The sequence below is a fragment of the Nicotiana tomentosiformis genome, chromosome 1 (genome assembly GCF_000390325.3).
Source record: "Nicotiana tomentosiformis chromosome 1, ASM39032v3, whole genome shotgun sequence".
NCBI classification, from domain to species: Eukaryota; Viridiplantae; Streptophyta; class Magnoliopsida; order Solanales; family Solanaceae; genus Nicotiana; species Nicotiana tomentosiformis.
In genome coordinates this window covers 142,169,300-142,183,598 of record NC_090812.1, presented here as the reverse complement: position 1 = coordinate 142,183,598, position 14,299 = coordinate 142,169,300, and the positions used below count along the sequence as shown (strand labels likewise).

At 41.2% G+C, this 14,299-nt stretch overlaps 1 protein-coding gene across 1 annotated transcript; it reads right to left on the bottom strand.

Moving 5' to 3' along the window:
* Nucleotides 1-417: 417 nt before the first annotated feature.
* On the bottom strand, nucleotides 418-2,204 carry LOC138910742 (uncharacterized). Its single transcript, XM_070201886.1, has 4 exons — nucleotides 2,001-2,204; nucleotides 1,323-1,768; nucleotides 1,160-1,217; nucleotides 418-483 (listed from the first exon to the last, which is right to left on the bottom strand). The coding sequence occupies exons 1-4, from the start codon at nucleotides 2,202-2,204 to the stop codon at nucleotides 418-420; spliced, it is 774 nt and encodes a 257-aa protein (XP_070057987.1).
* Between the last annotated feature and the right edge of the window lie 12,095 nt (nucleotides 2,205-14,299).

Here is a 14,299-nt window from a genome sequence, read left to right as displayed (position 1 = left end):
TTGCAAAAATATGCAATTAGCCTAAAAATGCAGATGCAATTATAGAAAAAATGAAGTAAAATATTATAAAACACACATTATGGTGTAAATAACAAGTTTGGATGATTAATTCATCACAAAATAATTTAAAGGATAATTATTAGATATTTATATAATAAAAATGTAGAAAGAAATTGATTTAGAGCTTTAAATATTATGAAAAATTATATAAAATGCTTGTATAGGTTTGTAAATTAACTGATGATGCAAATATGCCATTTTGAAAGTATATATGCATTTTTATAAAATATGAGGAAAATATTGGATATCAACAACATACGAGCTTGATTCTGAGGGCTCTTTGGCCCTACCTCTCCCAGTGGTTGGATATTTGGCTATTGCTTTTGATTGCACTCCTAGAGGTTGAGTGCCCTTTCCTCAGCCTCGGGAGGGTTCACCCCTACCTTTAGATGCATCACCTCTACCTCGTGATCGAACCATTGTCTGCAATACGATGCACATAAGTCAGTTAAAGTTCAGAAGCATGTTAATAGTTGCCGGAAATCAGGGTACAAAAGACACAGTGCGGACCACACAATGTTGAGTGCGGCCACACACTGACTTGTGCGGACCACACAATATCAAAGTGCGGTCGCAGATGCTGAAGTACGGCCCGCACAATTTTAAGTGCGTCCACACAAAACTAGGTTCAGACTACTGGCTCTCTGAAGTTTAAACATGAATTGAACATATTAGTGATGAAGGATGCAGGTTAGAATCAATACTGATAAAATAAATGTGCAGTGTGAGGTACTTTGTGTGCATTGTGCTTGCTTAGGTCACAAAAGTTCAGAGTGTGTAAAGTTGTGAATAATGTAATGAGATTTATAGGTTGATCAAAGTCGGTCAAAATTAAAGCTGAGTGCGGTACGTACTCTTTACCTGAACCTTGATGAAGTTCTGTGGTTTGCCCAAAAGTGAGTGCGGCCGTAGAATGGCCTTTTCTCTGCAATTCAAAACTTCAAAGAGTTGGATTTTTGGGTCTCCAGTTGTGCGGCCGCACAAAGAATTGTGCAGATGCAGATTCTTCTCTACTGTGGCATACAAAATTGTGGGTCCGTACAATAAATGTGTGGTCCTCATTGTTTCAACACTTGGCCAATTTTTTCGAACACAGTACCTGCAATGCACACTCATTCTTGCAATTCACATCAAAACCAGTTAGCTCAATACCAAACCTATCTAAAAAAAAGAAGAAAATAAAAAATAAAAAGAAAAATGGGTTGCCTCCCAAGAAGCGCCTGACCTAACATCGCGGAACGACGTAGATTACCATCAATTACTTGAAATGAATTAATGCCGCGATGTGGCCATTGGCTCTAAACACTTCATCATTTTTGTTCTTCAAGTCTAATGAACCAAAGGGTGTCACATTCACAACCTCAAACAGACCACTCCACTTAGACTTCAAATTTCCCGGGAACATTCGTAACCGAGAATTGAACAATAACACAAGATCACCTTCTTTGAACTCCTTGTTCCGGATGTACTTATCATGGAGGTACTTCATCTTGTCCTTATATAAGGACGAACTTGTATAAGCATGGTACCGGAATTTATCAAGCTCATTCAAGTGTGCCACCCTTAAATTGGCGGCGACATCCCATTCAAGATTAAGCTTCTTCAATGCCCACATAGCCTTGTGCTCAAGTTCCACTGGAAGGTGACAAGCTTTTCCGAACACTAACTGGTATATGGAGACATACCAATCGGTGTTTTTTAACCCGTTCTATAAGCCCAAAGAGCATCATCAAGTTTCTTTGACCAATCTGTCTGGTTGGCATTCACTATCTTTGACAAAATACTCTTGATCTCCCGGTTGGAGACTTCCACTTGCCCGCTTGCTTGAGGATAATAGGAGGTCGAGACTTTGTGAGTGACACCATACTTGGTGAGTAAGGTATCAAAAGCTTTGTTGCAAAAGCGCGATCCCCCATCAATAATAATTGCCCTTGGAGTACCGAATCTTGTGAAGATGTTTTTTTCAAAAATGCCACCACACTACGAGATTCATTGTTGGGTAAAGCCACGGTTCCAACCCACTTTGACACATAATCAACAGCTACCAAAATGTAAGTGTTCCCACAAGAGCTCACGAATGGACCGATGAAATCAATGCCCCACACATCAAAAATGTCAATCTCCAAGATGGTGGTGAGGGGCATCTCATTTTTCTTAGAAATCCCACCGGCCCTTTGACATTCATCACAATACTTAACGAGATCACTAGAGTCCTTGTAAAGAGTAGGCCAATAGAATCAACAACTCAACACTTTTGTTGTCGTTCTAGCTCCACCATGGTAACCACCATATGGTGAAGAGTGGAAAGCCTCAAGAATTTCCACTTGTTCTTCCTCCGGTACACATAGTCGAATCACACCATCAGTACGAATCCGGAAGAGATAGGTCTCATCCCAATAATAGTCAAGGAAACCCCGTTTGAGCTTCTTCCTTTGGTTTGAGGAGAACGCATTCGGTACAATACCACTCATACGATAATTTGCTAAGTCGGCGAACCTTGGTATCCCGGTCATTGAAATGGCTAGAAGTTGCTCATCAGGGAAAGAATCATTTATCTCAAGGCCGTCATGTGGCCTCCCCTCCTCCTCCACACGAGACAAGTGGTCCACCACTTGGATTTCACTACCCTTGCAGTCTTGAATCTCTAGATCAAACTCTTGCAATAGAAGCACCCACCGCATTAACCTTGCCTTTGAATCCTTTTTGCTCATTAAGTACCGAAGTGCCGCATGATCGGTGTAGACAATCACCTTTGTACCCATCAAGTATGGCGAAACTTCTCCATAGCAAAGACAATAGCAAGTAGCTCTTTTTCGGTCACTGTGTAGTTGAATTGGGCATCATTCATGGTGTTGCTAGCATAGTAGACCGGATGGAAGATTTTGTTGATATGTTTCCCCAAAACTGCTCCAACCGCCACATCACTTGCATCACACATGAGCTCGAAAGGCAAGCTCCAATCCAGTGTGGTGATAATAGGAGTAGTAGTCAATTTGAACTTGAGCAATTCAAATGCCTTCATACAGCCCTTGTTGATGTGGAACTTGGCATCTTTCTCAAACAGTTTACACAAGGGGTTCACCACTTTGGAAAAATCCTTGATGAATCGGCGATAGAACCCCGCATGACCCAAGAAGCTCCTCACTCCCTTCACGGATGTAGGGGATGGGAGTTTAGAGATCACCTCTATTTTGGCCTTGTCGACCTCAATACCATGCTTTGAAATTTTGTGGTCGAGGACAATCCCTTCCTCGACCATGAAGTGATATTTCTCCCAATTCAAAACCAAGTTTGTTTCCTCACATATTGCCAAGACCTTATCCAAGTTGTTCAAGCAATCATAAAAAGAATTTCCGACCACGGAAAAGTCATCCATGAAGACCTCAAGAAAATCCTCCATCATGTCGGTAAAGATGGCCATCATACATCGTTGAAAATTCATTGGTGCGTTGCATAACCCAAATGGCATTTGCGAGAATGCGAAAGTACCATAGGTACATGTGAAAGTAGTATTTTCTTGGTCCTCCAGAGCAAAAACAATTTGATTGTAGCTGGAATATCCATTAAGGAAACAATAGAAAGCTCAACCGGCCAACCTATCAAGCATTTCATCAAGGAATGGGAGTAGGAAATAATATTTCCGAGTGACTTTGTTGAGCTTCCGATAGTCCAAACACACTCTCCACCCGGTCACTGTTCTTGTGGGGATCAACTCGTTCTTGTCATTTGTGACCACAGTCATGCCCCCTTTCTTTGGGACACATTACACCAGAGAGGTGCACGAGCTATCAGAAATGGGGTAAACAACCCTCGAATCCAACCATTTTATGATCTCCTTCTTCACCACCCCTTGCATTGCTTTATTTAATCTTCTTTGATGTTCTACAGAGGGTTTGGCATCCTCCTCCAAAATAATCTTGTGCATGCAAAAGGCAGGGATTATACCATGATTGTCTGCCAATGTCCATCCTATAGATTACTTCCTCTTTTGTAGCACCTCCAAAGTAGAGTCTACCTGCATGTTAGGCAAACAAGAGGAAATAATAACCGGTAAAGTAGAACATGGCCCAAGGAATTCATACCTGATATATAGAGGCAATGGTTTTAACTCCAAAGTGGTAGGCTCCTCGATTGCAGGCTTTATTGGAGGAGTCTTCCGGTTCTCAAGATCTAAGGACAATTGTCGAGGTTTATAAGTGTATGACCCCATTCCCTGCAATGCATTTACACATTCCAAATAGCCTTCCTTTCCATCATCATCATGATTAAGCTATACGGCCTCCAAAGTATCATAAACATTCATCATGGCACTAGCATCATCAATAATCACCTCGGTCACTAAGTCCACAAACGAACAAATTTCATTGCTATTCGGTTGCCTCATAGATTTGCATACATGGAAAACTACCTTGTCATCGCCCACCCGGAAGGTGAGCTCACCGGCTTCCACATCAGTAAGAGCCTTCCATGTAGCAAGGAAAGGTCTACCCAAGATAATAGGCACCTTATAGTCCACTTCACAATCAAGAATCACAAAGCCGCCAGGAGGATGAACTTATTAACACGAACCAACACATCATCAATAATACCCAATGGTCTCTTCATAGTACGTACGGTCCGCCATTTTTAACCTCATAGATATGGGTCTTGGTTCCCAAAGTTTTGAACATCGAGTAGGGCATCAAGTTGATACTCGCCCCTAGATCACATAAAGCTTTGGCAAAGTCGGTGCTCCCAATAGTGCAAGGGATTGTGAAAGCGCCGGGATCTTCCAATTTCGGAGCCATTAAGTGCACAATAGCACTCACTTGATGTGTCATCTTGATAGTCTTACAATTCATTGATCTTTTCTTTGTCACCAAATCCTTCATGAACTTTGCATAGCCGGGGATTTCTTCCAATGCCTCAACCAATGGAACATTAATGGATAAGCACTTCATCATGTCAATAAACTTCTTGTATTAGTTCTCACTATTTTTTTTGGCGAGCCTTTGAGGGTATGGAGGAGGAGGCCTTGGCATTGGTGCCTTGGTCTTTGGCACTACCGGTTTCGGTATGTCAATCACGTGTTCCCTAGACGGGTTCACTTCTTCTTAAGTCTCCTCCACATTTTCAGCAATATCAATTCTCACTTCTTCATTAGCTTGAACCACATTGCTTGGAATTTCATATTCTTGAATCACTACATCTTCATCAACAATTCTTCTTTGGTTTGTGGTTGTTGCCTCCCCTTCTTTTCCACTCCCTATGGTTACAGCCATGGCATGTCCCGTGTTGTTCCCACCCTTCAATTTCACCACCGTGTCACTAGGTAGTGCCCCCTTAGAACGAGTGTTTAAAGTTTGCGAGATTTGCCTTAATTGAACCTCCAAATTACGGATTGAAGTATTGTGAGAGGCTATTTGAGCATCGGAGTCGGCATTTTTCTCCATCATTTGTTTGAACATACTTTCAATCCGTCCCATCTCATTATTGGAAGATCTAGAACCATGAGACGGATAAAGAGGCATATTGCTTGGTTGTTGATACCATCGGGGGGCTTTGAAAGCCCGACCCCTGATTCCCTTAGTTATTGTTCCAACCCCCTTGGTTGTTACCTCCCCAATATCCTTGATTTTTTCCACCCCAATTGCCTTGGTTGCCTTGATTATTGTTATTGTTCCAATTACCTTGATTGTTGTTACCACCACTCCAATTGCCTTGGTGGTTTTGATTGTTCCAATTTCCTTGATTTCTTTGAGATCACCATTGTTGTTGATTCGAGCCTTGAGAGTTGTTTCTTTGTCTTTGGTAGTTGTTCACATATTTCACTTTTTCCTCTTGCTCTTTGTATGATTCGTCTTGGTCAAACCCACTATCATCTTGCACAAATTGTTCCACACGATTTTTCAGTTGTTGACTATTTTGCCTTCGCTTGTTCACCATCATGTTGACACCTTCCATTGCATTTACTTGCTTAGGACCTTGAACTTGTTGAAGTTGAGCTTTGGATAATTGATTCATTGTTGTGGTCAACTCGGCAATTGCTTGCCCATGATCATGCAATTCTTTGTGTAGGTGAATTACATTTGGATCACCTTGAGGAACATTAGCTCTACTTTTCCATGCCGACGAAGTATCCGCCATTTCATCTAAAAACTCACAAGTTTTGGCATATGATGTTGTCATGAAATTTCCACCGGCAAGTTGGTTGACCATGCATTGATTAGTAGTATTGATCCCCCTGTAGAAGGTTTATTGAATCATAGCCTCAGTCATGTCATTATTCCGGCACTCTTTCACCATAGTATGGTACCATTCTCAAATCTCGTGCAAAGGCTCATTGGGTTCTTGCTTGAATGCTAGAATCTTGTCTCGAAGAGTAGCCATAAGCCTGGGAGAAAATAACTTGGCAATGATATTTTCCGCCAATTCATCCCATGTATAGATAGAATGGTTTGGCAATCTTTCTAACCAATCCAAGGCTTTCCCCCGTAGAGAAAAGGGAAATAGCTTCAACCTTAGAGCATCCTCGGAGACGTTGGTCTGTTTACTCCCCCAGCAGGTGTCCACAAACCCTTCAAGTGGTTGTATGCATTTTGACTCGGAGCCCCGGTAAAGAATCCCCGTTGCTCTAGCAAAGTGAGCATAATATTGGTGATTTGGAAGTTGCCAGCCCTAATGCGGGGTGGGACTATGGCACTTGTGCATCCTTCGTTTGGCAACACCCAGTGTGGAACCACTCTTGGTGGAGGTGGGGGAGGGACGGGAATATTGTCATGAGGCGGTCGGCCTCGCCTATTTGCTTGAGGTTCAAGAGGAACCGCATCACCTTGGTCATCGTCTACTTCCTCCCCCAAAGGCAAGTTTCCGAGAGGATCATTGTTGAGAGCCATTTTTGTACCTACAATCGATTCACAAAAAGGTTAGTAACTTGGAAGGAAAAGAAGACAAATCACACACAAAATACAATATATCACTAAATCCGTTTTTATCTCCCCGGCCTTGATCCGCACCCGCACAAATTGTACCGCAAAAACGGAATCGCAGGTGTGCCAATTGCACCGCAGGTGAGGAAATCGCTGAAGATAGTGATGTTTTAAATCGGGGTTTGAGCACTTTTGCTCAATTCTTACACTTCTTGGGGGCGATTTTGGAGATGGTTAGAGAGGGGATTTCCATCAACTAGTTGAGGTAAGTAATTCCTATCAAATGTGAGTTAAATATATAGTTTGTGGGTAGATTAGAACATGTAAATTAGTGACAATTACAGGTTTAGGTGAAAACCTAGGTTTTTGATAAAAATGAGATTTAACAACAAAATTTATTATGGAATTTAGTAACAATCATATATTTGAGTTCATGAGTTTATGGGTAACAACTTTCTTCAACAATATTCAGAATCCGAGCACGTGGGCCCGGGGGTGAATTTTAGGAATCTTGCAATTTGGATTGGGTAATCACTTTAACAGTGGGATATGAACTTTTGAGCATAGATTGATCGATTTATATAATGTTTGGCTAGTTCCGAGTCATTTGGCATCAAATTTGGAGGTTTGAGTGCATTCTTGAATTGGGAAGTAAGCTTCGAGACGAGGTAAGTCTTTTTTCTAACCTTGTAAGAGGGAACTTACCCCATGGGTGAACTTAATTAATATATGTTATTATTTACGGGGGCTACGTACGCACGAAGTGACGAGAGTTCGTACGTAGCTTCTATTCATGTTTATGTCTGGGCAGTGTTAGGTTTACACCATACTTGTGGACACCGTTATTTGGTTATATTTGTTAACTGTATCAAATGGAACTGAGTTGAGAATTTATTTTAAGGATTTAAAAGTTTCAAGTCGAATTGTCTTTATTTTGAAAAGAATCAAGAAAGGGTTATGATTTATTGATAAATTTATATTTAATCGCGTCACATGTATGATTCACGAGCGGGGTAACAGATGCATCTATTGTTCGCACCGTTCGACCCTCGGCAGTGCATAGTTTACATTTATGTTGGATCGAGCCGAACGTCCTCGGTAGTATTCATGTGTGATAATAGAACTGGAAGTCCCTTTCATATTTGGTACAAAGTCAATGTTTTGTGTGATCATATGTTTTAAAGGAAGGAAGTCGTTTAAGCTCTTAAATATGGTGAAGACTTGTCCAGTTATTTCTTGTTCTAAGTCTCATTGTTGTATATTATGCTTAATTAGAATTTAATATTATCATGTTATTGGCTCTAGTAAGTGTCAGGGTCGACCCCTCATCACTACTTCTTCGAGGTAATACTAGATACTTACTGGGTACATATTATTTATGTACTCACGCTACACTTTTGTACTTAAATGTACAGGATCTGAGGCAGGTGCATCTGGTTACCAGTCTGGAGCACATATTTGATCCCCATCTCGAGACTTCACGGTGAGCTGCCTTCCGAGCTGTTCTGCAGCAGCTGGTGTCTCTCTTATGCTTTGTTTTTCTGTCTATTTCCTTTCAGACAGTAGGCTAATACTCTTTTGTATATTCTACTAGATTGCCCACATACTTATGACACTAGGTCTTGGCACACACACTAGTATACTTATGATTTTGGATTTGTTACATGATTACGATTTGCACTTGTCTGTTTCCTTTTAATTATGTCACGTTTGCGAATTTCTAAATCTTTTTTTTACAAATGAGGAAATGTTATCCACTTAGTAATTCATTTAAACGAGAAACCATTAGTTTGATCAGTGTTGGTTTGCCTAACAATGGTGTTGGATGCCATCAGGGCCTATGATGGAATTGGGTCGTGATAACATGGTATCAGAGCACTAGGTTCACGTAGGTCTCACAAGTTACGGGCAAGCCTAGTAGAGTCTTGCGGATCGATGCAGAGACGTCTGTACTTATCTTCGAGAGGCTACAGGGTGTTAGAAAAATACTCTTTATTCATATCTTATCGTGCAGTTGGTGGTGTACTAAATTCCTTTCTCTCATTCTCTCACAGATTGCGAGGACGCGTACATCGGACGTTCCAGACCTGGGAGGAGCTGCTTTCCCCATTTCTAGAGGCCGAGGTAGAGGCCGGGGAAGGGAACCGACCTGAGGTAGAAGATGAGGGTGTCCTAAAGTTGCCCTAGTAGCACCACCATCGGATCTAGTGGAGGATCCCATCATTAAGGAGCAGGGCGAGGTGCCTGCCGCAGAGCCAGCCCCGGTAGATTTCATGTCAACACCGGGCTTTCAGAATATCATGGGCCGTATGCTTTGGTTCATGGACACCATGACTCAGGATGGTCTATTTCCAACAGACCCAGCCACATCTCAGGCGGGAGGCGGAGCATAGACCCCTACTGCTCTGGCTCTTGGGCACACAACTGCAGTATACCACACTCTAGGTACACTACCCATGGGCGGAGCCCAGCCAGTTGCCACAGCTGCACCTGATCCTAGACCAGTTACGGACGGTGATCCGCAAAAGCTATTGGACAGATGGGCAAGGCTACACCCTCCTATCTTCGGGGGCGAGCGGCATGAGGATCCCAAGGACTTCATTGACCGGTACAGGGACAGACTGCACAATATGAGGATATTGGAATCTTATATGGTGGATTTCACTACTTTCCATCTTGAGGGTACGGCCCGTAGATGGTGGCAGTCTTACCTTCTTGGCAGACCAGCGGGTTCTCCTCCCATGACTTGGGACCAGTTTACACAGCTTTTCTTCGATAGGTATATTCCACCCTCTCTGAGGGAAGAGTTGCGAGGTCAGTTCGAGCAGCTCGAGCAGGGTCAGATATGAGTGACCGATTATGAGGCGAGATTCTCTGAGTTGTCTCGCCATGCATTTATGATACTTCCTACCGACACAAAGAGAGTGCGGAGATTTATTGCGGGGTTGCACCCTAGTATTCAGGCTAGTATGGCCGGGAGGTTGAGATAGGTACTGGCTATCAGCTAGTAGTGGAAATTTCTTAGAGGATTGAGGGCTACCGCTAGAGAGGTAGAGAGTAGATATAGCAGGACAAGAGGGACCGATTCTCTGGAGAATTTAGAGGTTCCCCGGCCATGGCAGAGGGCAGTTTGGGAGGGTCAAACTAGCAGGCCCACATATCCAGAATCACCACCTCCTCGGGGTGCTCCGGCGCGACCCTATTTCAGTGTTATGCCAGAGAGTTCTTATCGCCCACCAGCTCATCAGGATTCTTCTAGTGCCTATTTCAGCACCATGCCAGAGAGTTCATACCGCCCAACCGGTGGTAAATAATAATACATAACTGCCCAACCGGTGGTAACTGCCCGACCGACCGTAGCTCGGTGGTAAATGAAGATGCATTTCTGCCCAACCGGCTGTAACACAGTGGTAAATGAATATGCAGGAAGATGCATGTATTACTATATTATAAACTATAATATTTTTAACAAATACCTCCATAGAGAATTAAGAGCATACTTAGAAATGCTTGAATATCACTTCACATGAATGAATAATATGGACATCCTTACCTGCTAAGAGTAGAACCACTTATGGAATAACATTACGTTTACGTATCGTTACTTGGATCATGCCAAAAGAAAAGAAGGATTGGCCTTAACGTACCTGGAGTAGGAAAAACTCCGTATGATATTCTTGCTCGAATCCTTGTTGAAGCAGAAATGTCACATTACTAAGTTGCCAGTAGTAGGACAAGAATGGCATAGGCTCATCCTAGCTCTAGTGCACATGTGATTACTTGTTGTTGAGCTAACTTCTTAAATCTTGAAAAGATGGCATTTTTCAAGAATTCAAGATTAGATATAAGTAGTAATTGCATGTTTTCCACCTTACGGCTTACACCTCTCAACTTATTGTTGACCGCTAACATTTCATGATGCCTAATCCTGAAAAGTTGGTGACACATCATCTATAACTCATGGATGACCAAGAACTACCAAAGATAGTAACTGAACAAGCACTATACAGTTGTTCAGAAGAGATACAAAGTCATGTAAAAGGTGTTAAACACTCTTATAGGCGGAGTCAATGAAATAAGGACACTTTATGACACCATTTACAAAGACAAGAAGCCTGTCGATCACCTCTTCGTTTAACAAAATGAAACAAAAGAAGAGTGCAAAAAGGAGTTCTAATGGCGAAATTTAATTTAATCTACACTTTGCTAAACTTTTCTCTTTCATGTGTATTAGAATTGACATGTCTTGTACTTAGCAGAATAAGTTGCCACATATTTAAAATTGAACAAGAGTCATTTGGTTAAAGAGTGGCTTGCTGCCACGTTGGTCTTTTCCATCTTTATCCAAATAATTCATTAATTAAGTGGGTAATATCCCATTATTCAATAATTAACCAATTACCCGCATAATTAAGAATTGTCTCAAATTACTTAAAATTCTACTCATTTTTAATATACTTTATACACTTTATATAACTTACTATCATGGTCATGTGGTACCATATAAAATAAATACATACACTATTATTTCATTAAAATATTCACGTAAAAATATATATTTTCTCAACTTCTAATTTTCCTAATCTCATATAAAGAGTAAAAATTTCCGTACGCTTAATTCTTGAAATGGTAAAAGGATAACCTTCTTTTCTTGCGAGAAAATAATTTCTATATTTTACAGTAAAGAAAATCTCATAAACTTTCTCATATTATGTGTATAATTTAAAGCATATTCGAAAGTAGTAATTTCAATAACTATATAAAATCATATTTTCAAACCTTATTTTTAACAAAAATATTCCACTCAAGATACCATATCAAATGTATATAACGATATCAAGGTTGTTAAACTCACGGGATGTAATAGCTATCCCCGAGAAAATCTGCAACTGGAATAGTCAACAACCGCTACCGTGTCCAGCTACACTTGGATCTGCACACAAGGTGCAGGGAGTAACTTGAGTACGCCAACTCAGTAAGTAACAACAATAAATAAAGACTGAGTAGTAGTGACGAGCAATAAAGCATATAAAGTTCATATCATCAAATATCAGTAAAATACCCCATGCTTTAAAAATCAGGGTTTGAATCAAAAATCTCGTTTAAATTCAGTTCCAGTAAAATCATTTAAAGATAACTTTCAAAAGTTTTTCAAACAGAGGCTCAATGAAAAGATGAGCAAAAATGATAAAATCGTAATCATCCCCTCGGGCAAACCTCACAGTCACTCATATACAACCCCTCGGGCAAACCTCACAGTCACAATTGCCTCTCAGGAATACCTCACAATCACTCTTGCCTCCCAGTCACTCAGCACTCAACACTCGCACTCAGTAGGTACCTGCGTCACTGGGGGTGTGTACAGACTCCGGAGGGGCTCCTTTAGCCCAAGCGCTATATCAAGCCAAATCATGGCATAAATCACTCAGGCCCTCGGCCTATATCAAACATGTTGCGGCGTGCAGTCCAATCCCATATATATCCTCACAAATCAGGCCCTCAGCCTCACTCGGTCATAAACCTCTCAAGCCACTCGGGCATTTCAGTAAAAATAGGGTACTCAGCACAAAACAACATTTATATGCATCAAAATAGAGTAATAAAACTGAGTTATGCTATAAATAAGTACAGTTATGGCTTAGTATAGATTTTTAATCGAAAATAGTGAGAGGATAGTAAAAAAAGGCCCCTAAGGGTCCACATAGCACTAACACAAGGCCCAAAACATGGCATTCAGCCCAATTTACAGAAACTCTTTCTAAAACATATAAGTATCATATAGTTTCAACAAAATATGCAACTTTACAGTTGCTACAGGACGGACCAAGAAACAATCCCCAATAGTGCACGCCCACACGCCTGTCACTTAGCATGTGTGTCACCTTAAAATAGTAGGATGATACGAAATCTGGGATTTCATACCATCAGGACTAGATTTACGATCGTTACTTACCTCAAACCGATCAAATCTCTACCCCACAATGCTCTTGCCTCTTGACTCGGCCTTGAGATGCTCTGAATCTATTCACAATCAGTACAATACTATCAATATACGCTAATGGAATGAATTCCACAAGAAAAACTATTAAATTAGATCAAAATCCCAAAATTGGCTCAAACACGGCCCTCGGGCCCATGTCTTGGAATCGGGTAAAAGTCACAAATTACGAATACCTATTCACTCATGAGTCCAACCATACTAGTTTCACTCAAATCCGACTTTGAATCGACATTCAAATCCCAAAATTTCATGTTATGAAGTTTCTACAATTTTTCCCCAAATTTTCACGTCAAAGTACTAATCAAATGATGAAATCATTGATATATTCATGTATACTAATCAAATACGAGTTAGAATCACTTACTCCGATGAATTTCTTGAAAACATCCACGAAATATCGCCACAAACTGAGCTCCCTAGGTTCAAGATGTGAAATAATGCCCTAAACCCCATTTATAAAGTGCACCTCTGGCCTCCCACTTCGCGGTGCGCGAAATTTTGAGCGCGGCCGCGCTTTTGGTGGTTGCATTGCAAGGCTTTATTATTTTGGTCATAACTGTCCCTACAGATGTCCAAATGATGACTTCTTTACCTTTTTGGAAACTAGACACGAAGGACTACAACTTTCATTTTTGAATCATCTCAACATTCCCTGTGGAGAAAAAGATATAGGCTTTCGAAGTCGTACCAATGGATCTGCAGAACTTCCAAGAGCGGCCGCTAAATTCTGCTGCGGTACGCGAAATTTAAAGCACCGGAACCATACCTGAGCTCCGAAAATGTCCGGACTCGTTCAAAACTCATCCCGAAACACACCAGAGGCCCCCAGGACCTCAACCAAATATACCAACCAATCATAAAACACCATACGAACTTAGTCGAACCTTCGAATCACTCAAAACAACATCAAAACACCAAATTACCCTCGGATTCAAGTCTAAGAACTTCTGAACTTACAAATTCCACAACCGATGCTGAAACCTATCAAGCCACGTCCGAATAACCTAAAATTTTTCAAACACATCAAAAATGACACTACGAACCTACTTCTACTTTTGGAATTCCATTCCGACCCCGATATCAAATTTTCCACTGCCGACCGAAATCGCCGAATTTCCAACTTTTGTCAATTCAAGCTTAATTCCACTACAGACCTCCAAATCACATTCCGGACGCGCTCCTAATTCCAAAATCACCTAACGAAGCTAATGGAACCATTAGAATTCCAATCCGAGGTCAAATGCTAAAAAGGCAAACTTGGTCAACTCTCTCAATTTAAAGCTTCACCAATGAAATTCTTTCTTCCAATTCGATTCCGACATACCTGCAA

Coding starts and splice junctions, on each gene's coding strand:
- LOC138910742 (XM_070201886.1), bottom strand. CDS start 2,204: ATGCCCCTCACCACCATCTTGGAGATTGACATTTTTGATGTGTGGGGC. Junction 1,769..2,000: donor AAACATCTTCACAAGATTCG/GTACTCCAAGGG, acceptor TTGGGCTTATAG/AACGGGTTAAAAAACACCGA. Junction 484..1,159: donor AGAATGAGTGTGCATTGCAG/GTACTGTGTTCG, acceptor ATCGTATTGCAG/ACAATGGTTCGATCACGAGG.